Source organism: Indicator indicator, chromosome 18 (genome assembly GCF_027791375.1).
Source record: "Indicator indicator isolate 239-I01 chromosome 18, UM_Iind_1.1, whole genome shotgun sequence".
NCBI classification, from domain to species: domain Eukaryota; kingdom Metazoa; phylum Chordata; class Aves; order Piciformes; family Indicatoridae; genus Indicator; species Indicator indicator.
The window spans coordinates 10967228-10994606 of NC_072027.1; the positions used below are offsets into that span (position 1 = coordinate 10967228).

The window sequence follows — 27379 nt, forward strand, 5'->3', positions numbered from 1 at the left end:
GGCGGCGCCGGGCGGCGGCTCACTGCTCCGCGACGGCGCGGGGAGGTAGCTCTTAACGGGCAGGTTCCTGCAGCAAGCGCAGCCCCGCCCCGGGTGCTTGAAGGGGAGGAGCCGCCGCGGCGGAGGGAAAGGGCCGCAGCGCGCCCCGCGCCGCCGCGGAGTCTCCAAGCCTTCGGCCGTCCGCAGCGACGCTCCTGTCAGAGCCCGGGGGAGCAGGGACGAACAGCAGCGGGGCGCGACGGGGCGCTCCCGGAGAGGTGGCAGGAGAGCACCATACGCAATGTAAGAACACGACGGGAAGAGAGCGCAAAATTAAGGGCACGGAGCCTTCGGCAAAGGGAGTAATATTGACCACAGCAGAAGCCATCTCCCATCAACACGCCTCCTCCATGAAAGTTCAAAACAGCAGCGATTAAGTGCTGCAGGCAGACTCCTTATGGTCACAAGTGGTCCCACGGCTGCCGGTTTCTCCCTGAACCGGATGTAAACCGAAACTCCCCGGCTGATTCTGTGGTCAGGGGTGGTAGCTGTAGTATCCAGCACGGCTCAGCGGTACCCGCACTGCAGCGGAGAGGCCGAGCATTATCTGGCTGCAGGCGGGCAGGGCGTAATAGGGGAAGGAATCCCCTTGTCCCGTGGGAATGTGCGTGTGTGAGCATCCCAGAGCACTAGAAACTGTTCTAAAAACTCCACCCCTCAGACAATGCCAGACTTAAGTAGTGGGCCCCTTTTGCTCCCCTCTCCGGGTAGTCCGTATGTACCTTACTGTCAAGGATTGATCAGACCCTGCTCACAGATTTCTGAATCACACTAACATCATCATTATGTAAGCCAGGTTCTTATTAAAAAGCAAAATTTTTATATATAAAGAATGTTAGAAAACTATTGTGATTCTTCAGCTAACCAAAAATAACCCTGAAGGAAGGCACTGTGGCAAACTCATTACTTGCCATAAAAGAAAGAGTCCAAAGAAAGCAAGTAAACCCAAAGAGCTGGTAAGGGAAAAACTTTGCCCTGAATGCATGAACTTTAGTGTAATGAGCAATGATAAAAGTACAACACATTACCCCACTATGTAAGAGCTTCAGCTCTACAGTGACAAAGAACATTTTGTCATAGTCTGCTTTTGGATATGAATGGCCACAAAATGATTGCATAAGGGACTGCACAGTTTACACCACTGATTGCAAAGCTGACCTACAAATAGGATAAAAGGAATCTGCTCTCACACACCCAAGCACCAACATGCACAGCCTACACCAAAATAATTCTATTTCTAACAGTACGAGTTTCATCTCAGAGACCAGCATGGCAACAGCTCTGGTACTTGAATTCCATGACCATACCGAGGTGAGCAAAGGATGCAAACAGGAGAGAAAATTCAGAGACCTGGTAAGTACAAAATATGAAGAGTGTGGGAGTGCTAAGTAACTGCAGCTCAGGTAAGCAGCACCTTCATAAAATGTGGCCTAGTGTTTTAAACTGTTTAATGTGCCAAGGAACAGTGCATTAGAAAGAAGTGGTGTCAAGAACAACAGAATATGAAACATCAACATTAGTAGATTAGGTGGTCTTGTGAATGTCTTAAGCAGCAGCTCATTGTTATGTAGTACATGGAGCTTTAGAACAACGTTAGGAAAGGTACTTTAAGGTAGCAATGTACCATTAGCAACGAGTAACTCAATTCCTTTCAAATTATAGTGAAGAATTGGAAATGTACTCTAACTTACCTGCCCACACAGAGAATCTCCTGGTACTGAAGGGCTATTTTTGGAAGAAAAGCCAGCTGCAGATTGAATGGGCTGGAAGGGACCTTACAGATCATCTAACTCCAACTCCCTGTCATGGGCAGGACACGTTCCATTAGACCAGGCTGCTCAAGGTCACATCCAACCTGGTTTTTAACACTTCTAGGGAGGGGGCATCCACAACCTCCCTGGGCAACCTGAGCATCTCATCACCTTCACTGTCAAGAATTTCTTCCTAATCTGCAGTCTAAATCAAACTAGAATGACGACTTAGTAGTATTTTCATTAAGCAGTTTGTAAAATTGTATAGTGCTGTGCAATCAAGACCTTAAAGCCCACCCAGCAAAGCAATTCAATTGTGTTAAAATTAAAGCTGTGTATTTTTCTAGTAGACAAGCCACTTCTAAAATATCTCATGACGAATTTGTGTTCTACAAATGGTTAAAATGGGTGATCAAGGAAGGCATGGGTGGATTGAAAACAAATGAAATCTTCAGACTAGGAACATAATTTCTTCATCTGCGCCCGAGATAAAAAGATGCATAACAATTTGAAGGTTCTGTGAAACTGTAGAATGACAGTGCTAAATATGCCCCTGCATGGTTGAGCACACACCAAGCTTCAGTATTATATTCCACATAACACATCAGCTCTCCTTAAAATTTGGTAACCAGAAGATACTGTGATAAAACCTGATTCTACACCCTAAAACAATTATAATCAGTTCAACTGGCTACTTTTGCTATAAGCTCTGTATGAAGCAAAACAGAACTAGTAGAAACTGGAAGGTGAGTGCTTACATAGTATAAGCATTACAGTACACTGACCCTTGACACAAACCCTGTTAAGACAGAATCCTAACACATACCCTTGAAGGCACCCTAAACATCTGTAGATAAATGTGTATGTGGTAGGCACCAGCTTACCTGTTGCTACTCAGGAAAGGTAACAGAGTCAGTGCTACTGGAAATCTCTATGCTTAGGATTAGTAAGAAAGGCAGCAACAGGAATATTTCAGAGATCAATAATGAACATCATTACCTTAGCACAGAAATGCATGGTGAGAAAACTTTAAAACCCTGCACATGGTTTGAATCCTCTTCCCTCAAAAACAGGGTAGCTGAAGAAACAGGAGGCACAAGAAAGCCAATGAGAGGCACTGAGCAGGTTCTGTGCAAAGATTCTACAGTCCAAAACTGTGGGAAGAGAGATGCATCAGGAGTGAAATGGCACATAGAAGTATGAAGGTATTAAAGTTGTCAATGGAGTAAACAGGAGAAATACTCCTCAGGAAAAAAGGCTCTGGGGCCCAAGTAAATTACTAAGATAACAAAGGTACATACTTTCAAAAAAGCATAATTGAATCTTGCAACTCTGTGAAAGGATGCAGGAGACGCTTCTAATACAGTTACTTGAGGCATCAGCATGACAGATTTGTTGTGAGCTTCCTATGAGTTCCATAAAACATCCCTGACCAAGTAAGGCTACAGCAGAGAGCAGCAGCTGAGCACCTCTGAAAGAAACTAACCCCAGACCAAGCCCCTGCAGTTATGCAATATGTAATATATACACCCACAAATACAGGAGGTGTTACATATGATCTCTCAATATATTTATAGCTCTGATCAGTATTAACAAAACACTGGGTTTGCAGATACATGATACATGAAAATTTAATTTCAGAAATTCTGGAATTGCTGTACAGCGAGAGCTACATTTTAATTAGTTGAACAGAATTCTAAGAGCTGACAATTACAACTTTTAATCATCTGAAGATCTTCTCCTAACGAAAAACAAACAAGGAATCATAACTAGATTCTGAATTTGCATAAAAATACATCTGTGCCCTGTAAAAAAACCCAAACCAAACCAGAAGAAAACACACACACACAAAAAACCTAGTTGGAAAAACATAACAAAAGAAGTGGTAGTCTCCATCTCCTGACACATACAATCCAGATAAAGGATAACATTTTTCAAATATAAGTTACTGGAACTGATTTGCAAGCTGAATTTACAAATTCTTCCTGACCTCATCTGGTCCAAAATTTGGATTGCTACATGTGTCTTAATTTTAATCTGCATTTTATGTGCAAATAATTTCTCTGATTTTGGCCTAATACTACTTTAGGCTGATTGTGTTCTACGATTCTAATGAAAGAGGAAATTCAAGAGACAGAAGCAACATTTGATAGACTCAAATCAAACAATGGTTCAGCAGGAGATGCAGAATGCAGTGCAAATCACTGCACTGGAAATGACTGAGGCTATTGTCTTACACATAGCCAAGTCTTTGTCTTTTTTCATCCTTACCTAATTGCCAATTTACAGACACAAACGAGGGAGACATCTCAGCTATAATTAACCATTGAGAATGTGTGGTATGCACCGAGTGAGACAGAAGTGCCCAAGAAATTCTGCACAATAGGAAGTTGAATGGTTCATCTGTGATGGACTGAATTAGCCCATATTCACAGAATAGCTACAAGGCTGGGTCAGCAGCAGAAGCCCAGGAGTGAGCTACTTGCACCAGCCTGAGCAGCTGCTAGCATACCACATGTTGGTGAACTAAATTGCTACTTACATCACTATCTCCAAGGTCAGAAACCAAGGAACCTTTACCACCTCATCTGTATCTCCAGTAATAAGGGCAACTCTGAACTCCAGCCACTTAGGAAGATAGTGAACAGTGAGGAGCACAACACAATAGATGTTGTTCAACAAGACATACCCTCTGTCAAAACTGTCTCTGAGACTCCGGAATCTGCAGGTACGTTGGTATGCTCCCAGCAGCTCTTTGGAGCATCAGGAGGACAACACCCAAGCGTTCTGGGTCAGACACAGGGCAAGAAATTAACAGGTAGCCTACACTACCAGAAACAGAAGCCCAGACAAACTCAAAGCAGGAAGATGAGTGTACAAGTCAAAGAAAGTGCGCACGCGGTTACAGTAAATGACTTTTATTTTTTAAAAAATGAAATAACCGTGAACATATTAACAGGCCTGCAGTGGCACTACAGTACAGCTGGATATAAGGTAGATACATTTCCCCATGTACCCAGACAATGAAATCCATTGCATCGATGCTGACATTAGTAAATTCTGAATACAGGTCTATCAAGCAGGAACATTTTACTTAAAATAGTTCTGGACAAAGTTGACACTGAAAGTTAACTTTTCCTTCACTTTGGAAAGGATAGATGTTTTCAGCTAGCACTGGTATTGGGTGAACTATTGCCTGCAGTCACCAGTGCAGGGAGAGATGTACAACATCTCCACATGAGAATAGAGTTTATACTCCTTTTTATTTCTCATTCTGAGGAAGTAGGGTGGCATAGGAAGAGAGGGTAAGGTGGGTGAGGAATATGGGCAAGGAAGATGGGGGTGTCAATTTCTATTCACTCTCCTTTGGCTGTTTTTGTGCTGTTTTGGACCGCTTTCTAAAACTCACTTTTTGATTTTATTGAAAGGAAGACTAAATGTAATGCGCCTTTCCTTGAAAATCCAGGAACAGTTGTGGTACTTCAAAAATACTAAAAATATCTACTTTCATGAAATATTAACTGTTTCACTACAAACCTAGTTTTTCACTAAATACACAATTCTCCTATTTCTGGAGTCTCCTGGGGAAAAAAAGTGGGTTCTCCCTTTACTTCTGCAACTCTACAGTGTATAGAGAAACGGCTACGAGAAGGGGAGTGCAGTTAATAGCTTTATTCTTTTCCTTGGCCTGTATCTCACATGGGAAGTTTGCTCCAATTAACTAAGTCTGCAGTAGGACAACCCACCTCCAGCACATTCCTTCTAACTTTGTGGAGACTAACTAGGCATGAGGAGAAGAAACATCCACACTCTTTATACCATTTCTAATCATAATATGCAGGAACACCCAGTGGTTTCCACATTACTCCAATTTGCAAAAGGCCACAGGAAAGGGACATGGAACCCTTCGTTAGAATCTGAATTCTGCGTGTAACAGTGCGACCTTCTGTGAGACCTTCAGTGTTGAGGCAGCATAGAAAACAGTGGCTGAAGAGTGTGTGTAATACTGACCACACCAGCTCTCACTGAGAAGCCCCTGCTCCTGCAGAGGCAGTCATGTGCAGTCCCTGTATGTACTGTGAGCAAAAAGGCTTACTTCACAGGGTGTTTGGAATTAGCAGTTCCTACGATCTAGCTAGTTTGGATTCATGGGCTTTCAGTGTGCCAACAGCATCTTTCACTGCATGGTAGATAATGTTCTTCACCTGTAACAGGACAAAAATAAATAAATCAACTTCCACAGACTAACAAGGAGAGTCTCACATACATGTGCAATCAAATCTGAAAGCCAAATTCGCCAACAGTTGGCAAGTGTACACAAAATATACGCTACTGCTGCTCAGGATGTCAACAGCACAAATTTTAACTGTCACAGTTATATGACAAATATTTTTGACAACTGCACTCATTTATTAACTTCTACACTTACTTATGTTAAGATAAAGTCTCTCTTTCATGAGAGCTAGGAGGAAGTATACCATAAAGTCACATATATGACTTTATTGTGAAAAAGTTCTTGTGATCCTGCTCTAGCAGGGACATTGGACTAGATGATCTTGTGAAGTCCCTTCCAACCCCTAACATTCTGTGTGATTCCTATTTGGAACTAATTCAGGATCATAGAATCATCAGGTCCACTTATAAATCCAGCACTGCAAAGTCCACCACTAAACCACCTCCCTGATTTAAATAAACCAGCCTTCACTTCCAGAGCAATCTTCCTTTAGTCAAAGAAAAAAATGCCAGTGTACTCAGTAAAATAAACACTTTTATTCAAAACAAAAGCACTGCTTTTTCCTTTTTAAAAGTTTTGTTGGTTTGTGGTTTTTTTAATTTGCCTGCTACACTTCACTGTCATTAGGATTCAGCCATTTAAAAACTTACTAATATGACACATTCACTAGTCCAACAGCAGGAAAGTTCTCAAAATGTAACAGCTTGTTACTTACTTGTGATGACAGAACAGTGTAGACACTGGTGCATTCATTGTTTTTTAAAGTATTTATCAAATAGGGACATCCGAGGTTGCTGAAAGTTGGGCGTTTTCCTCTTCCCCCCCCCGCCCAAAATCACAAGCAACATATTTTTACTGCTGAGTAAAGCCAGCAAAACACAGGACATATTTAGTGAGTGCTACCATGAAATGGTTACCTGCAGTTTATCCTCATGGTTTGTGTGAGTATTAGACAGGTGCCTGAACTCCTGGGTCAGACGGAAGCAGTGCTTCACGTGTTCTGGGGATACAAAATCTTCTGCCACTTTAATGCAGCTGTACAAATTATGGACCTAAAAAAAACCCGTATCGAATGACAGATAATCAAGATTGAAACAATCACACAACCCCAACCCACTCCTGCCCTGCATGTTAGGTTCTTCCACATTTACTTATCAGAAACAGGAACTGAAGACTAGTTGATCTCTCACAGAATTGTGTCTAACAGTAAAACCACAACAAGCTAGGTGACATCTTACATCTTCCCTGTTCTCTCCCACACACCAATATTATCTAAAGCAAGCTCTCTACTGTTCTCAATGCTTTCTTGGCATCACATCCCCTTGGATGAAGTTTCACTAGACAGAAATGCTTTCCCACCATTCACTCACAGTCCTATACACATAATTCAGGTTAATTGTTACTAATACAATGACTAAGATACAACTCAAACAGTTCCTGTAATAACTGCAAACGTAAAAAAAAAAAAAAAAAAAAAAAAAAGAAACCCAAGCCAGCAATATTAACTAAGAGCTATTTTCAAGTTGCAGATTTTTTGTGCCTCAAATTCAATTCTATTTATCCTATTTGGTTTAGAATTGGCATACCTACCTGATGAGGAGCACCTGCAGGAATGAACACAGCATCTCCAAGGAACTGCACTATTGCCCAGCCTTGTACACCATACTCATCATAGAGTCGCTTACGTAAGGTCTGGTCCAAGTACCAACTTTGGTCATGAATGGGGTCATGGTCTGGGGGATTTTCTTGGCCCTGTTCTTCTCCAACCTAGAGCCAAGATATGGAGAGAGAGGTAAAACCCCATGACACAGCACCTTGATTATTTCTGGCTTAGAAAAAGCTCTGTACCAGGAAACATAAAATTTCAAGGCAGGACACCACTTTCATTAAGCTCATTTAGGTCTTAAGTAACGATGTATTAGTGTGAAGATTCTAGACCAGGCTGAAAACCTGAGAATATGACAACTATCAATATCCTCAAAGAAAGCATTTGAATGCCTATGCACCTTATATTGAAAGCAATTTGTGTTATTCAGCTGCTGTAAGCAATCTAGTCAAGGATCCCTCTAAGCCCAAGCCCTTTTTGTAACCAACATACCTTCCGGAGAAGTTCCCGTATCTTCTCAGCATCCTTGGCAGCATAGATGTGCCACAGTGCTCCAGGCTTTTCTCTTCCTTCATGGATTCGCTGCTTTGTTACATCATCAGCATCTCCCTCATCAATTGTTTTCAGAACCTCTGAAAATGTAATCCAGGTAAAACCAAAATTATTATAAAGCTTTTCATTTTTGGCATACAGAAAAGGAAGGAGCATTTTAAGCCTTTAAATCCAGTCACACTGCTACTGCAGTCCTGCATCACACAGTGCCTGTTCTATGCACAAACTGAACTGATTTATTATTCAAATACAAAGAGAAGAAAGAGTAACGTAACTCCCCTTTCTCCTGATTTCTAGCAGAGCTCTGCTCTTTCACAGTTGAGAACCAAGGAAGCATTACTGCACTTTAAAACACATGCTGCAGACATACATATTTGGGTTATATAGCACAGATATGACACGCTTAAACAATAAAAGTCAGTCGTCTTTGTCACACACAATTGATTTTTAATGGACAGAAAACAGCTTTCCTCAAGCATTACCATCATCATGAGTCACTTCCCCAATGGGAATCCCAACGTACACCATGACATTAACAGCATCGGACACATCCAAGTGCAGGTTTGTGGTACCAACTCGTCTGTCTTCTGCAGTAATTAAGCCTATAATAGAGTGTAAAATAAAACCAAATTCTATTTAAACTCTTATACAAATCATGTGACTGAAAGACCTTTCTAGAATGCTAACTTTACACAGCAATGAGAGCAGAAACCAGTGTCAAAGGACAGATGAAGTAGTCCTTTCCATGCCATGCGTGGCTTAAGTAAAAGGTTTACTGCTAACTAGTATTTTTATGGTCCTTTATGCAGTCTGAAGTAGGGAACTCAGATTTGGAATACAAAGTTAGTAGGCATGTAGGTGTATTGATAATTGAAATGCAAAACCTTAAAAAACCCTGCACCCCCTCAATATTCACAGAGGGCCACAGACATTATATGAGGGTGTGTTTGCTTCCAGACACTTGCTTTGCAACATGGCTGCAGCTTTTTCCTTCAGTATCACTCGACATTTTTCAGTACAAAGAGCAACTACATTAAATGTTATTTATCTTGCTCTACAGTTGAAATTTTAAGAATTTCCAAATCAACTGGATATTTACAAACATCCTGGATCTTTACCAGTCACTTGTTTTGAATTAAAAGTCTGCAAAGCCAGCTTTTGGCCAGGATCTCAACATAAGTATATTCAGAAACTGAAAGCATTCAAGTTGATATGACATGTATTAATTGCTTGTATACCCTCCACACTGCTATGCTGGCAACAGTTTGAAAGTTTAATGCTTTGCAGCCCCATGCGTGCTGTGTGTTCAAAGTTTCCTCTAATTGTATGCTATTTACCTACTATATAATTACAATCTTAGGAGGATAAAATAATTTGATTCAGGAAGCTGAACACGGTGACCGTTTGGTCTTACATTTTGTCTGTGATGATAGACATGGATTAAGAAAATTACAACCCTGGTCAGAAATATGATCAAAGTACCCAGAAGATGGCTAATTTTCTTCTCAAATGTATCATTAACTGGTCTCAAAACTTCCCTTGAACCCTGCACTGGCATTATGCTTATTACATATGTATTAAGTAAGAGCTGTTTACAAACTTAATCACACATACATCTTGGAAACCACAAGGAAAAAAAGGGCACATCTGACAGAGAAAGGAATAGCACAGGAACAGATCACAAGAGCAATTAAAGAAAATGACAACGTGCTCTACGATGAGCACTGAGTTTTGAATAATCCCGCAGCCTTCCATATGCCCCAAGTATAAGACTATAATAAAGAGTCATAAAAAACACTATCTGCAGAACTGGTTTCACATACCGTAGGCATTGTACATTTTGGGACCCAAATCAGGACGGACAAAGTAGCTTGGTAGCCTAGAAGCCAAGTTCAGTCTGCCATCCCTCTTGGTATATTCAGGAAGAGGAAGATTTTCCATCAAGTCCTCAAACCTAGATACCAAATAGAAAACAAAGGGACATTTTCCTCCTGTAGTGCATTACAGCAGCCCTGTAGGCAGTGGCAGCAAGTTTTGCTTACCTTGTAGGCATCATATCTCTGAAGTCCTCCCCTGGAGGCCAGTCCTTTAACTTTAGTACCATTGGCTGACCATCATCTGCCCTGAGCCGCTCTGCAAGAAACAAATTAAGATTCCTTAATGTACCATCTTTTCACCACAGTCCATTATGTTCTTTAACATGTAAGTCTTACATACCAAGACATCTTACATTGCACAGCAAAATGGATTCTGATTTTAATTTGGGCTTCCAAAAATTACAGTATGACCAAACAGCAGTTTAATAATTAGATATCTCTGTCATTACCTTCAGCAGAATTCTGACAGACCTTACACAGCTGCTAAGTTTTAGAATACCTTTTATTCAACTTTGAAATCAAGCCTTTGATAAAATCAGTAAGACAGAATGCTTTGCAAAGTCTAAAGCAGTTTCATCTCTCATTTCATGAGGAGTGGTGGCTTCTCTAAAATTGAAGTTATTGGCTCATGCTCTGAAATCAACCCTAAGCTCAGTATAAAGCAAGAAACCATCGTACACTATACTCAAAACCCTAAATGGCAGGTGGTTACAAGCTTTGTTGGAAAATAGCCTTGTTTTTTTTAATTCTTCTTTGATCAAGGCACTCTAAGTACCAAGGGTGCTAAATTCAAGTATGTGTTCTTCAAGAGTTGTACACGAGCCCCAACAGCACAGAAAGGTGTTACGTACACAGTCGTGGGTGTGTGACATGACAGCACTGACCACATCAGCTGCTGCTTTGCCTCAGGTGTGACAGTGGCCAAGAGAGCAGCCACATCTGGAAATGGCATGTGGAGCAGCTTAGACAAAACTCAGTGTCATATTTAGAGAGAAAACATTCACTCTTCTGCCAGATTCTTCACAATGCTACATGAAGCCATCAGTTGGAAATTGGCGTACTGCAGCCTGCCACGTTTACATCCCTTCTTCCCCACATAATCACTTCTGCCATACCAGTGCTTGTCAGCCAGCCAAAAGGCAGCTAATCTTGCCCAGTCCTAGCAGAGTTGCTGACAGCATCAGAAGTGAAAGCATGTCTAAGAAACTAGCACTTGAAGACCTGTGAATTATATCTGTGTTATACATCAACAGGCTACAGAGGACAGCTTTAGTCTGCAAGATTAACAAACAAACAAAAAATTATTTTATTGATGTTAAAAGGAATTAAGAACTGCAAATACAAAAACCAACATGAATGACTTAAAGAAAAATTTTGATGACCTAAATTTTAAAGAGTCAAGTGAACCAAAAAGCTCAAGGACTTCAATTTATACATGTTTCAGAACTTTCAGTATTCAAGATTTTGAACTCATCAAGGATCTGTGTCCCAAACAAGGTGAAGAAACTTGTATAGGAAGGCTACTCAGACAGGACAGAATGAAGAGCTACATGGAAGTAAACATACACATCTGACACATTACATGGAACTGCACAAACCCCTGCAAACATGCCATCAGCAAGGAAAAGCAGGTCTAAGGAGGATCAAAACAAAAAGGCAGACCTGACAAAAGCAGGTCTAGCTCAAAGATATTAAATATAAATAGCACAAGATGAAAATTAGCTAAAATATAGAATCGTGAAGGCATTATCTTAATACCACCTCCAAATTCAGTGGCTATTCTACTTCTATGCTTCAATAACTCAATGTGAGTTGCAACAGGATGAGCAGCCACACGTATCTGAGAAATCTAGAGTTCATATCACACAGAAGTCAGAGTCACTACATATCCTGCAAACAGTTTTCCTATGATTTAGTATGAGCAAACAACACTCCAAGCTGGAGATTGCATGTGGCTAAAAACAACTAACTAAAATGTATTTAAAGGAAACTATCAGAAGTGATTAGGTTTTGCAACCTAGATCACTACCATTTCTCATGCAAGTGTGGTAAAAGCATTAGCTAAAGAATAGCATCAATTGCTTTTGCTGAGAGCAGCATCTGGAGAAAAACTGCAAATGACATTTCTCAAAGATAACTGGACCCATATGAATTTGCTATTTCATGAATGCCCTAGCTCAAAAAGTGAAGTTTGTGAAGTTTCCCAGTTATGGTTAATACACAGAAAGACTGTTACATCCTTCCAGGCCCTCTATTTCTGAGGAATAACAGAAATAGTAAGAAATTTAACAGTACAAACCACAAGACTCTGTACTTAGAACCACATAAAAACAAAGTTGGGAACTCTTTGATTCGAAAATGACTAGGGAAGGGAATACTCTTGGCCTACAAATCTGTCATTTGGTTGGATGTTGAACAAACATTCCATTAAATCATCCAATAATTTAACACTCCTGCTATGTGCACACAGCAATAAATACAGAAATCGGTTTACACGCAACACTAAAATGAGCAGCACTACAATGAACTGTTACAACTCTAACATGTGCAAATGTAAGATCACTCTCATCTAGGTACGTAAAATCTAAACCAGAGTATTCTGCTTTTCAGAAGCCCTTTAATCTGACCTAGTTAGTTTCCATACCCACACTTGACAAAAGGTTTTCTTAAAGAACTCAACCATTAAGTAATGCGTTAGCACATGAGGTATGCATACAGCATTGCTATTCAGAATACATATAAGGTTGCATTTGTACTTGCAGATGATGTACTACAAAAATAATTTGCAATAGCAAGTTTACTTAGTTGATGCATTCCATCAAGTCTGAATTTTAGCAACAAAAGCCTCAGTCTATTTTAAGTCTGCAGAGTCTTTCTGGATTTACAATAGAAGTTGAAGTTGTATGGAGAATAAGGGGAGTCAAATTACTGTCTTAATGAAAGTATCACAGTACATTAGAGGTGGGAAGAGACCTCAAGAGATCAAGTCCAACTCCCCTGCCAGAGCAGGCTCACTTAGGGTAGTCCACACAGGAATGCAATCCAGGTGGGTTTTGAAAGTCTCCAGAGAAGGAGACTCCACAACCTCTCTGGGCAGCGTGTTCCAGTGCTCCATCACCCTCACTGTAAAGAAGTTTCTTCTCATGTTGAGGTGAAATCTTCCACGTTCAAGCTTGAAAGTAACTGAGGTTTAATTTCATTGAGCAAAATTAAAAAAAAAAATAAAAAAAGCTTTCCATTAAATGGATCATCTTTTGACATGTAACAGTTACACACATCAACACCCAGTAGAACAGATGGAAGTTTTTTGGGCAGTCCTGCCCTAACCTTCACCAATAAACTATTTTCTAGGGTGCACTACATCTAAGGAGCAATGGCTTCTTTGGATGAGATTGGTAGCTATTTGGATTTCTTTCGTTTGGTTTTGTGGGGGTTTTCGTGTTTTATTTTTTGTTTGTTCATTTTTTGTTTGGTTTTAATTTGTTGTTTTGTTTTTTTGTTGTTGTTTTGATAAAATAGATGGAAAAGGAGGAGTTGAAGGTAGCAAGACAGACCGCTCAGTTAAACTAGTCAGCCATAGATATTACTTACTAGATATTATCTCAAAGCCATCCCAGAAGTCACGCACTTTCACGTCTGAAATTATGGCACAGTTCCTGCAGTTCACCAAATCTACATCTTGATCTCCAAATTCCAGGCTGAAAGCTTCTGGTTTCCAAAGCTCTGACTTCAACTTCTTATGGACACCAGATACCAGCACGGGCTGAGAATACAAAGATGAATGCTTACTCCACCATAACCAAATTTCTTACACATGCAGCCAAATTTTCTCAAGAGCTGAGACTCCTGGCTACTATCATACAAACAACATCACACCACAAATCTATTTTTATCCACATCTGGGTTTTGTGCATCAATCAACCAACCAACCAGAGTCAAAGCAAACTTAATTCCAGGCCATGTGCAGTCACCTTAGAAGTGGTATTGGATTACCCTTACGAAGGCAAGTATATTAGGCCTACACGGCAAGGTGCTGGCAGCAGAGGTAGGCTCTGTGAGGCCTGAGAGTTGCCCCATGCTGGACACAGATGGTTGTTCCTGACTCCAACAGCCCCATCACTGGCCAAAGCAGAGCCCATAATTGACTCTGCTGGTGTCTCTGTGACAGTAAGAAAGGGTAAAAAGTGTTCCACAGCTTCTGTGGGAGCGGGGAAGGAGGGAGGGAAGTAAGGAACAACTCTACAGACACTAAGATCAGCGATGGAAGAGAGGAAGGATGCGCTCCAGAGATACCCTTGCAGCCTGTGGAAGCGACCATGGTGAAAGAGGGTGCTGCCCTGCAGCCTGTGGAGGAACACAGTAGTGCAGATACCCAAACTGCAGCCTATGAAGGACTCCTCACCAGAATAAAAGGAGAGATCCTGAAAAAGCTACATGGAGAGCCCACACTGGGGCAGACACCTGGCAGAAGCTGCAGTCACAGGAGAGAAACCCATGCAGAGGGAGTTTTATGGCAAAAGCCATGGCCCACTGGGAACCCATGCTGGAGCAGTCTGTTCCTGAAAGACTGCAGCCCATAGAGAGGGCCCAAGCTTCTGCAGTTTATGAAGGATCATATCCCTGCGGAAGAGATTCCACACTAGAGCAAAGGAGACGTGTGAGGAGAAAGGAGCAGCACAGATAAACTGACTGCAACCCCTGGTATTCTCTATCCTCTACGTGCTGCTCTGGGGAGGCGTGGAGCTAGAAGAGTCAGGGATGAAGGAACGAGCTGAGCCTTTAGGAAAGAGGAATGCGTGGGGTAAGGTATTTTAGTTTTGTCTTTATTCCCCACCATTCTACTCCAGATAATTCTCCCAACACTGCTCAAGACCTTGTCAGGTCCTCTCACACTGCAATCTCTGTAAGAGCTACAAGAGAGAAAAGATGGTACAAAATGAATTTATGCTTAGAGTATCCCACCTGAAGAGCTCTAGGTTCAGTAACCGTTCAAATGTCTATTCAAGCTTGAATGAATTCCAAGCTGTGCTCTACATTAAAGGTGAATTTTGATTTTACGCCCACAAAGAGCTCAGTACAATCCTAAGGAGTACAGATGGCCCTAGATGCAGGAGCAGCACCAGTGCATTAACTCTCTAGGTATCTTTGTCTATAGAAAAGCAATTCTAAAGTTATGTTGCTTAAAAACACTCCAGTAACTCACCACTTCTTCACCTGCATTCCCAATGGCCTCTAGGAGGACTACTATTCACTTCACTCCCAGTGAGGACAATTACTCCTTCAGAAATTCATGGAGGCAAAACCCCAGCCTTGGGAATAACAGAAAAGGGTTTTGTTTTCAAATAAAACACAACATAGCCCTTAAGTTCTTAGAAGGCAGCAATGAAACCTCAACTCCAGAAGAATACGGTTTAAAGAAAACAAAACAAGGGGTTGCTGCTTTACCCCTGTTAAATTCAGAGGGGGGAAAAAAGGGGGAAAAATCCCCACAGAAATATTGAAGTTGGAAAGGACCACTCACCAACAAAATTGTTTTCCTGTGTTCAGGTTGACCTTCCTGGTTTTTAATTTGTGCCCACTGCCCTCTCATCAGGGATTTATAAACATTGGTAAAATTTCCTCCCCACACTCTGCTGAGCCTTCTCTTACCTAGGATGAACAGTTCAAGCTTTCTCAGTCTCTATTCGTGAGACATGCTCTTATTCCTTCATCATCTTTGTGGCCCTTGACTGGACCCTCCTCAGTAAGTCCATGCCTCTCGTACTGGGGAGCCCAGCATGGGACACAGTACTGCCAGTCTGTGCCTCAAGTGCCAAGGAGGGGGGAAGGATCACTTCCCTTGGCCTGCTGACAATGCTTCTCCTAATGCAACACAAGGGTGTCACAGCCCTTCTCTGTATCAAGGACACATTCTTGGCTTGTGGTCACCACCTTGTCCACCAGAATCCTAAGATCCTTTCATGAAAAGCTACTTTCCAGCTGACTTCTTTCCAGCATGTGCTACTGCAAGGTGCTACTCCTCATGAGATGCAGGACTTTTCCTTGCCTAATACTCTCTCAGTCTCTGGCTTGCCCAGGTCCCTCCGAATAGCAGCACAACCACCTGCTGTAAACAGACATTCCTCCCAGTTTGTATCACCTGTAACATTGCTGAGGGTGTAAGAAACCTGTGCCATACAGGTCATTAATGAAGATGCTAACCAGTCCTCAACCCAACACTGACCTCACCAGGGTACAGCACTAGTGACTGTGATCACAAGCCCCTGAGCATGGCACCAGTTTTAAATCCACCACACTGCACACTTTACTTAGTCTGTACTTCATCAGCTTGTCTGATGACATTACAGGTGTCAAAAGCCTCATCTCATCACAGGTGGCTAATGTTAAGCATGATTCAACCAGTATTCCTGAGCCTCTCTTCAGGGCAATATCCCATGGGATTTTTCCAAGCAGCTATCTAAAAAGGTGGAAGTCCGTTCTTCTAAAGCCCCCCACGCTGTGATCTTGAACTGAACCCCACCATCTGACATTCATTGCAGCCAAAGATGCCCCTTACCTTCACATCTACAACCAGTGCTTTCTTGTGTGTAAGCATGAGATTCAGCAGCATGCCCTTCCCTAGCTGGCTCCTTGATCAGCTGTCAGGACATGGTCATCAATGTACTCAGAGAAACTTCAGGTGTGCCTGTGACCTGTTGCGTTGCTCCTCCAGCAGATATCAAGGGGTCTCCATAAGGCTCAGGAAAGGTGAAGCTATCTCTTGCCATACTACAGCTGCATGAGCTATCCCACCACTTCTCCATCACACCAATGAGATTGTGGTCATGCAACTGCACATTAGTTTCTTCTGCTTCCTCCTTGTGCATTTGTGAACAGGCAAAAAAAAAAAAAAATCACCTAGTCATGTTGATTTCCCAGAAGTGCTAGGAGAGCTTTCCTCACAATACTGTGATGTACAGAGTTCCTTATGTGTATACACTTGAGGTGGACATCTTTCATCCATTTCCTCAAGTAGCAGGATTTCTCCTATTTGCATCACCCTGCACTGCTTGCTTGCCAACCCAATCAGCTAACTCCTTGCTTGATCACTGGTCATACTCTCCCCTCCTTTGTAATTTCTAGTTAATTCCTCTCCTAATCACGTTGACCCATCTGTTGTCACAGATGCTTTTGCCCCACTTAGATGGATCTCATGTTTCCAAGTACTCCCCGATCCTTAGAAAGCTTCCCATGACCATAAAATCCAGAACCTTTTAGAAACCAGCTGTGCAAACAATGACTGACATGAAGGATCAGTTTGCTCCTTTGTCCCTCACTGGCAAGATTAAGAAAATCAGGTGGGCTCCTTGCTTTTGACTGCTACTCCCAGAGCCATTGAGTCATTCTGGATACTCTCCAGCTCTCCCTGGTAGTATTGTTTATGCTAATACAGAAGAGGGTAAATGCACAAGGGGCAGACAAGCTTGGGCAGTCTTTCCATTATGTTCCAAATTTACACCCTGACAAGAAGCAAACCTTCCTAAAACAGAGCAGACACACCATGTTTAAATATATTTCCTGATCCCAGCAGGAATTGTAATATCAAATCAATGGAAAGGCTTTAATCATAGTCTACAAAAATCTAGGCATCACAGATGAATAGTAAAATAACAGTTACCTTTCACAGGATGTGTGGAAAGTGCTGCTGTTGGATAAACCAGGCTTTTTCAATCCAAGAAAATAATGACAAATTTTGACCCCTGATGTATTCATTTGACCACTTCAAAATAATAACTGAAGAAGTCCAACCCTTCCAGCTATTAGGTAGATAATTTCTCATGGTAAAAAGAAAGCATTTTCTTTAGTGATAAGCACAGCTGGAGTTGCAAGATGAAAGTAGAGTGGCCTTTTGTTAGCAGACATTTCCTGATGGATCTGCTCTGAGACTATAGGGAGGAAAGTAAGAATCTTCAACACAGCCACAAATGCATGAAAATTCAAAACCAGCAGGTTGCTATTGGATGAGAATCCTGACAGTTTTCCTAGGTAAGCAATAACCACATTCAGGAAAGCAAAATGTCCTTGAAAAACAGCTTAAGAAAGAAATAATCCTATGGTGCTTCAATAAATTCTGGGATAAAACAGAGTTTAACTTATTTCTGACAATTTACAAGATGAAGAACTTGAAAAACATTGCTGTTTCACCACTCTGAAAGCATGTAATTTGTTATCCAAACACTGTGGGAAAAGAACTTTCTCTTAACTATTTGGAATGCTATGATGGCCAAGATCTCCATATGGCTCAGATCTAGTATCCAGTGTGCATTAATTGTGCTGGGGAGGGTAGCTAGGAAGTTTTTTTCAACTAAAATATTCCCTCCCACAAAATGGGAAGAAGATAATGGTGGAATTAATGTTCTTTGTCTTTACTTTCAAAGGTGCAGTTGGGATGTACAGAAGGATGCCAACTAAGGGAGAATCACGACAGAATAGAGTTTGTTGAGAGAATCTCTGCTTGAAGAAATTCTACTTAGAACAGCCTTTCCAGGAGAGTGATGCCTGCCTGGATCACCTGCTCTCTCCTGTGCAAGAATGACAGAAGTTCCATTAGATTGTTTTCCACATTTCAGCAGGAAACTCGAGTGCAACACCACTGGAGAACCCTTGAATAAGCAATGCACTTGCCTCATATGCTGCCATACAAGGAGTTCTCTACGTGATAAAGTCACCCAAAACCATCAATAGCACATCTTAGGGAAGAGTCTGAAGTAGAAGGTTAGATGAGCATGACAGTTGTAGCCAGAGCCTCAGAGTGTGAATTAGCTTGGAAGGCATCTCACATTGCAAGCTACACATCTAACAGAAGATCAGTAATCACTGTATGGTAGGAATTAAAAAGGACCTCTGGAGATCATCCAGTGCAACTGCCTTGCTAAAGCAGGGTCACCCAGAGCAGGTTGCCCAGGGTCTCATCCAGGCAGGCTTGGAATTTCTCCAGAGAAGGAGACTCCAGATCCTCTCGGAGCAGCCTGCTCCAGTGCTCTGCCACCTTCTAAGGAAGTTTCTCTTCCTGTTCAGATGGAATCTCCTAGTTTCCATCCTTTTGTCCCCTGCCCCTTAGGTATTTATATGCATTGGTGAGATCCTCTCTCAGTCTGCTCGTCTCCAAAGCCATATCACATCTCTAGACTCTGTAAGAAGCCTTGCAGGATTCACTAGCAGTTCAGAACTCCACAGCCGCATGCAGCATCTTACACCTGGTGATTAACCAGCCTCATCTGCAGAGAAACTGACACACACATCTTTTGTAAGTATTCACAGCATTTCAGCGTCCTCCTCAGACACGGAGGGTTGAGAAAATTATCAGAGTATACCAGAAACTAATGAGCTCTTCCCCAGTCAGGTGGATGACAGATGCCACAGTACTGCAAAAGAATGATCTGAAATACTTCATAAATCAGAAAGATGCAAGATTCAAAAACCTCTTTGCAATCCAAGCAAATCAGGAGAGGGAGATAACTACAATTAGGGGGAAAGCTGGAAATATCAGCAGCAAGCCAAATTGTAGTCAGAAAAGTAAGGGTGTGCTGCATAGCAGCCTCTTCCACCTCTCAGGACCTAGCTAGGGCAGTCAGAAACAGGAACTACCAATTCTTTGGTTGGTGGTGCCACAGTCCTCCTCACAGTTGTTGTGGTTATGTGCTAGTTATGCTTGTGCCCAGGGGACTCAGAAAATGTGCAGTCCCATGAGATACCCTAAACTTAACTGGAAAGTACTCTGCTTCTGGCAGGAATGGGCTCTGAGTGCCAAAAGGAACATGGCAGCCTGATCTATTTCTCCACCACAAGTCAGCAGTCCTCATGTCTTGTGAGCAACCACAATAAAAACAGAACAGTTGAAAACAAAGACTTTTCCAAAAAAAGATAAGGGACATAACTGTCTATCACCAGCGCTTTCAATTCTGAGAAGTCAGTGAAGGTAACAGTGTCAGAAGTAGCTACAGAGCCAAGCAGCAAGAATGCAGGTTGAATGCTGTTGGTCATCATGTTCTGTTAGTTACAGGTGCAGCGCTTCCCTTCAGCCTTATAAGACCTTGCTTACCAGGCCAATGTTAATGGCTCTCTGGAGAAGTCTGAAGCTGTACGACTAGGGATTGAAATCTGTAAACGTGGCCATGCTGGCAGCAGATCTAAGGTCCAATCTCCTGACTGAAGGCCTAACTGGTTGATGATGCCACAGACAATCCAGGAGAGTGGTCAGTACAAGACTTTGAGTTCAAAACAATACTTGGGTTCACCACAGACTCTAGGCTCAGGATGAGCCCCTGCATCAAGCATACTCAATTTTTCAGCAGAAATGTAGCAGGAATTACTGCATGCAGCACTTACATTTGTATGTGCTTGCAGCTGGAAGTAATGGACCTTTCCCTGAAGCTACAAAGTACAGGGTAGATACTAGGACGCAAGCAGGAAATCACTACTGGGCTGTAGTAGAGCAGGTTCAACACAAACTACAACTATAAAAGCTGTCAGAGCAGACATCGTCATACTGGCAAGCTGAGAAAAGCTCAGGGTGCAAGAACACATGGGCTTGAGTCAGTATAGCATGAAGTGAACAGGGCTGCTGTCCCCTATTTATAGAGCCATAGAACTGTTTCAGCTGGAAAAGACCTTTAAGATCATCAAGCCGTGCTACAGCTGAAGTCTTCATTTATCAACTGGAGAAGAGCAGACTGAGAGGGGATCTTACTAATGTTTATAAATATCTGAAGGGTGGGTGTCAAGAAGATGGTGGCAGTCTCTTTTCAACAGTGTCCTGTGATAGGACAAGGGGCAATGGACACAAACTGGAACATGAGAAGTTCCACCTCAACTGGAGTTAAAAATTCTTTGCTGTGAGCATGCTGGAGCCCTGGAGCAGGCTGCCCAGAGTCTGTGGAGTCTCTTTCACCTGGAGAGACTCCAAACCTGCCTGGATGAGTTCCTGTGTGATCTGCCCTAAGTGGTCTTGCTTTGCAAGGGGGTTGGACTCAATCTCCAGAGGTCCCTTCTAACCCCTACCATTCTATGATTCTATAAATCCGCCAGGCTTTGAACAGACTTGTCAATAACCAAGGTACATGTCAAAGCATTGTGCTACTTATAAGCAGTAAGGGTTGGCTATTTGTTATCACCCACCTGGCCTTGTTTCCAGCACTCCCTGAAGATCTTCCAGTTGTTTTTGTTGCTAGGATCATGAAGGCAAAGGAGTCTACCATCACACAACCAAGAGTGGGAAGTGTGTGGATCCAGCACATTTAAGCCCATTACCATTTCCTTCACCTCCCTCTGTGTGTCAGCTAAATTACTAGCTCGTTTTGCAGCATCTGAAGTCTTCTTATTTTCCACCACAGAAGCAATGATATGGTCTAAGAAGTTAGGCAGGCTGGCTTTACCTTTGGCCCCCTAGAAGATGTAAATCCAGAGGTAAGTTAAGTCTTGCAACAGCATACATATTAATGCATATCTGCTCTCATTCAGATTTCAGTGATGGCCATCCTGCCATCAGAAAAGCATGCCATAGTAAACAAGCCAGCTCAGAGACAGGTATTTAATCTGTTATGAACAGAAATAGCTTTATGATAATAAGAAATACATTTATGATAATAAGACTTAAAATACCTGATACATGCTATATAGGAAAATATTGCAGTTAACAGTCATGGAGTAGAAAACTTGAGTGATATAAAATCTGCCACTTTAATGGCAAAAATGGCTCATTTTTTTTTTAAACTTCATTAGTATCTCAGCCTGTATTGCTGCTTGGGATTGTATTAGTCTTCTACAGCCTGTCATATGCAAGTAAAACTACATCATAAGATCACCTGCTCATAATGGTCTTAAAAATGTATCTTTATGCTGACTCTCTAGAGGCCATGACATAGGTAATAGGCAGTTTAACGATTACAGTCAACAGTATCTAGTCTTCACAACAGATTATCACTGCTCCAGAAACAGCCTATTATTCCTCTCAATTTGAGCAACACAACTTCTGCTTCTCAAGTATGCTTTATTCATATACATGCTGTATGAAGCATCTGGGCATTCAAAAGCAGGACGTGGGACTAGAGGGGGAAGGGGGTAGAAGTGCTACTAGATTCACCTCCCTGTAGCTGTGGCATACTTTCCAGCACATTTCCCTTTACCAAACACAAACTACACAAACTGTTCCCAAGGTTGCATCCTTCCAGCCTGACACAGAACAAAGCCCCAAACAGATTCTGCTGGGAGACAAGCCATTTATTTCATCATCTTGCTTATTCCATCTGCCTAAGTTTTTGAAGCAAGTATTCTTTGAGAATCTTAAACTAAATTCTTTTAACCATTTCAAATACAACTGACTTGTTCAGGGTTTGGATTTTGCTGTTGTTGTTTGGTGGTTGGTTTTTCATTTGTTTTATTCCCTCCAAAACAGATTAAAGAGGAACAAAGATATCCTAATTGCAGAATAAGCAACCAGAAGCAGCAACTACAGCTTAAGGTGTAGTTAAGGTGTAACTTAAATGCTTTTGAAGTATACATAAGGGCTTTTCAAAGAATTGGTTTGCTCATTGGTTTTAGTCTTTCTGTGGTATGTTCTTGTAATATTTTTAAAGATGTGGATTTGAAGTGAATATTCACAAGGATGCTGATTATCAGTTAAACAACCTAAAGGGTGTATTTAACTCACTTTCTTGATCGCTTGCAGGGAATAGTTTAGTAGTAGTAGTAAACCAAGCTACAAACTAAGAGCACCTAAATTCTCTACAGTTTTGTAGGGTGGTGAGTTCTGGTGAGATATTCCATACATTTCAACATTTCAGAACAAGATGCTATAAAAACATATAGATGAAAACTTTCAGACCATCATGAAATTCTAGAACAGATATCATTCAAGGAATACAGAATTATTTACCGTAGAAGCTGAAGAAAACACCGGAGGAAAGGGAATTCCTGTGTCTAATGGGACCTGAGGAAGCTTTCCTGGCCCTGTGTGCAGCAGATCTCTGAGACTGGAGCCTTCGGCTTTGTTGCTAGATGACACTGGGCCCAACAAGAGGCTATTGAACAGCTTCGGGGTTAGCGGGGAGCCCTTTGTACTGGAGTTGAAGGAATCCAATCCAAAGGGTGAATGTGATTCTTTATTAAGCACTGACCTCAGTGATCCTGATTCTGCAGGATAAATATCAACATTAGGAAGAAAAAAACAAAATAAAAAGGCAAGGTTCAAATGATCACAAAGTTCACTGGAATTACTTGATCTAGCACTATGTAGGACAGTGACAAAATCTTGCAAAGGTACATTATCACTCGAAATGAATGAAGTACCTTAAAGAGAATCAAACTTATACTTCAGATAGATTTCACTCTTCATATGCTGTTAAGTTTTTGAACAGCACAGTAGATCTGATATGAAACTGATACACAAGATATCACACCTTAGTGATAGATTGAATTAAAAAAACATTTCCTTGACCTTTTGAATCAATACTTCAGTTAAGAAATACTTCAAATTTTAACTGTAGTCAAAATATTACAGTGACTAAGCCCTGCAGAACTAGTGAAAAAGCCATGATCATTCAATGGTAACATATAAAGTAGTTCCTGCTAGGCATATGGACAGGAATTAATTCTGTGTTAATCATGCTACTTCTGACAACTGGAAGGTGCATTCTTTGAACTGTTATTTCATACTGAGAATCGCAATCAAGCATTAAAGAAGGGGCAGTTTCATCTGACCCTCCAAGCAGAATCTACTCTCTCAATTATTTGGAATTGCTTTACATAACAAACAAAACAGCTTTATTTACTTCAACAGCAATAAACAGACAAAGCTGCATCTGAAATTAACTACTATCATTTTACATCAAGATACCAGCTATCACTTACAAAAGAAATACAAGATCTGGCACTGAAATAGACTGGGAGTGACAAGACAGTATTGTTATCTTCAGCTGTATCATCATCTTTTCAGTTCTGCATATTCCTGAGCCTGAACTTCCTGGTTCTCAAGAGGCAAAGGAAGAAAAATGACCATGTTCTTTTCTATTTAGGGCTAGGTACTGTCACAAAAAATAACAACCTAGCAGTAGGTTATAGTTTATCATTTAGTTCCAACCCCAGAGGACATATCTTCTGCTCACCTTTTGTTTCTTCTTTTGCTTTTTGCGTTGCTAAATCCGCAAGCCAGTGTAAGGCTGATGATGGAGCTGTTTCTGGACAAAGTGGTCTGCTAGTCTTTATTTCACCGGTGTTATTGGTTGGTAATGTCTCTGTTTTTGCAGATTCTTCTATTCTGTTATCAGTTGGTTCAGATTTTGGAACAGTGTCCATTTCTAGTTGCCCTACTCCTGCTGTCCCTGTGCCAGTGGAAAAGCTGTTCTCGTTCCCAGAGGCTGATGCACTAGGATTTACAGATGGAAGCTAAAACAAGAACATAAACACTTGCTAAATGCTGAATAAGGGGAAGAGTTCAACTTGGGAGACATTTCAGTTATCCAGTGCATTGGGTTTTGTTTGCTGACTTTGTCCATTTGCTTTAACTTTACAGCATAGATCCTTTATGTTTAGGTAGCAAGAGAACACAGGAGCTTCTTCCCTGAGTACATCAGACCTTGCATTGTGGTGTGAATTCTTACCATGTCATCTTTCAACATCAGCCCAGGTGTTTCCTTTTTTCTTTTTTAACAGAACTATTTGTGGGAACAGAACTGCTCTAGTTTCAGCACTAGCATTCAGAAATAGTAACAAAATAAATGTCCACGTTTCAAGATACTCATAGTCTTTTAAGTTACAATATCAATATGAATTGCTTCTCACCCAACTTCTACATAAGAGTATTAGTGCAAATACCCACTGCGTAAATAACAGTTGCAACACACATCCTGGAAACCGACCCAGAAGATTTCTGCTAAGCTAAACCACTCAGAATATGCATGAAGAAAATCAAACTTCTGCTTCAGAACAGATTGATCTAAAGGATCTAACTTTTGTAATATCTTAAAAACGCGATGTCAAATGACACACCTGTGAGATCCCATTAGTGACAGCAGGTCTCAGCACCGATTTGTTCTGCCGGCTGATACATGGACAGTTGGCTTTGATACCCCATTTTCCTCGTGCTGCATGAACCATGTCTCCAATATTGTAAAGTGCTGGAAATAAAGCCAAAATCTTTAATACCACATGTAAAAAAAAATCCTGAAAACAAGGTTTTAAATATAATATATATTCAGAGAAGTGGGTTTTATAAGATGGCATGCTGGTCTCCAAGTAGCGTGGAGACCTCTGCTAACACTGGCTTGGCAATGTCACTGCGAGGCTGTTGAGCCTAAAAAATCCCATGGACTATCATCTGCTCCTTTTATTCCATGCAATGTCCAATGATTCTACAATGAGGCAACTTCAAAAGAGACTATATATCCCTCAGAGCAATGTTAAAAGTACCTGGAGCACATGTGGTGGTATTCTTTATCCCCCCCAGTAAGAGGAAGGAGGTAACAAATGCCTGGTTTCTCCCACACCCCAGTTTTCAATGATATTCTTTTCCCACCTCTCTCAAGCCTCTGAGCATCATGGCAGGGACTGGAGGAACAAAGTTTCTCCCATTGTAGGAGCATCGTAGACTATCTGAAGTTGGAAGGGACCCGTAAGGATCATCAAATCCAATTCCCTGCTCCTCCTAACCACCTAACCACTAAGTCAAACAATTTAGAGTGTTATCCAGAGGCTCTTTGAACTCTGACAGATTTGGTGCCATGACCACTTTCCTGGGAAGCCTTTTTCAGTGACCAACCAGCTGTTCAGTGAAGAGCCTATTGCTAATACCCAATACGAGTTTCCCCTAACAAAGTTGCACTCCACTTGCTTGCTCAGAACTGAGATGAAATTTGGAACTTTTCCTTGCATGTTTTAAGCATTACCTGTACCAGGAATGATCTGTGTCGGCATAAGATTCTCTGGTTCATGAGACTGACCCTTTGCACACTTCAGCCATGAGAAGACTTCCTCATCACCCATCTCCTCTGTCTCTGAAATGAAGACAGAAAAAAAGCATAATCTTGTATCAAGTCACTTAAATATTACAGTACAGAACATTTCTCCATCACAGGGTAGACTGACCTTGTGATCTCAGGAAGAGATTACAAATACAGACCATTAGAACAGGACCTTCAGTAAGTCTGTCTCAGCACACAGCCTATGCCTGCTGATAGCCTGTAGTTTTAATAATCAGATTCTAACCAAGTAGATAAAACACAGAATCTATGGAAGCAACAAATGGAACAGCAGCATCTAAGACAGCACTGTCAAAGTCCCAAATCTCCAGCCTCCCAACCTGATACTCACTAATTGTCCCAAAAACCCTTCAGCACCTTCCAATGGCATCTTGGGGTGTATTAGAAGGGCTCCTACCCCCTCTACTCTACCCTGGTGAGGCCACATCTGGAATATTGTGTTCAGTTCAAGAAGGACCTCAGGAAACTGCTTGAAAGAGTCCAGGACCAAGCCACAAAGATGATTAAGAGACTGGAACATCTGCCTTGTGAGGAAAGGCTGAGGGAGCTGGGTCTCTTTAGCCTGGAGAAGAGGAGATTGAGAGGTGACCTCATTAATGTTTATAAAGATGTGAAGGGTGAGTGTCAGGATGGTGGAGCCAGGCTCTGCTCAGTTATGTCCAATGATAGGTAAAGGGGCAACAGGTGGAAGGTGGAGCATAGGAGTGAACATAAGAACAACTTATCCACTGTGAGGGTGACAGATCCCTGGAGAAGGCTACCCAGAGAGATTGTGGAGTCTCCTTCTCTGGAGACATTCAAAACCCACCTGGATGTGTTGCTGTGTGGCCTACTCTAAGTGGTCCTGCTCTGACAGGGAGGGGTCAGATTTGATGATCTTATGAAGGCTGTTCCAACCCCTAACGCTCTGTGGAAACATCCCCATCAGAAGCCAAGTTTAAACATGACAGTGGGGGGACCCTTCAGCACTCACCACTCCGTGGGCGACTCTTCCTCAGGCGGTAGCAGTCCAGACAGACCCCGAAACCGCACTTGCGACAAACCCAGTGGATGTTGAAGAGAGTTGTCTCACACACATCACACATCTCCCGCACGCCACGCACCGCTCGCTTCCACGCCACTTTCTCTGTCAAGAGAAGGAACGTCAGGAATCACTGCTTTGACACTTTGCATTAATCCCACCTGAGAACACTGCAGTAACACTGACAAAAGAAAATTAACAGAAGCACGATTTGAGGGCAGAGCACAGATACACATGCTTTTGACATCCAGAAACACATTCTTTGAGTTGCTAGCCTGGTGGGACT

General features: G+C 41.8%; 1 protein-coding gene across 1 annotated transcript in view; it reads right to left on the reverse strand.

Moving 5' to 3' along the window:
- Window positions 1-5441: 5441 nt before the first annotated feature.
- KDM3B (lysine demethylase 3B) overlaps window positions 5442-27379 on the reverse strand; it is a 49335-nt gene continuing 27397 nt past the window's right edge. Inside the window, exons 11-24 of the mRNA XM_054388906.1 lie at window positions 27046-27198; window positions 25980-26087; window positions 25084-25211; window positions 24201-24480; window positions 22973-23229; window positions 21217-21483; window positions 13651-13822; window positions 10225-10315; window positions 10006-10136; window positions 8665-8784; window positions 8123-8262; window positions 7615-7791; window positions 6942-7076; window positions 5442-5995 (exon numbers count right to left, since the gene is read on the reverse strand). Coding sequence (XP_054244881.1) covers window positions 5915-5995; window positions 6942-7076; window positions 7615-7791; window positions 8123-8262; window positions 8665-8784; window positions 10006-10136; window positions 10225-10315; window positions 13651-13822; window positions 21217-21483; window positions 22973-23229; window positions 24201-24480; window positions 25084-25211; window positions 25980-26087; window positions 27046-27198 — 2240 coding nt within the window. The 3' untranslated portion in view covers window positions 5442-5914. The remainder of the gene's footprint in view (window positions 5996-6941; window positions 7077-7614; window positions 7792-8122; window positions 8263-8664; window positions 8785-10005; window positions 10137-10224; window positions 10316-13650; window positions 13823-21216; window positions 21484-22972; window positions 23230-24200; window positions 24481-25083; window positions 25212-25979; window positions 26088-27045; window positions 27199-27379) is intronic.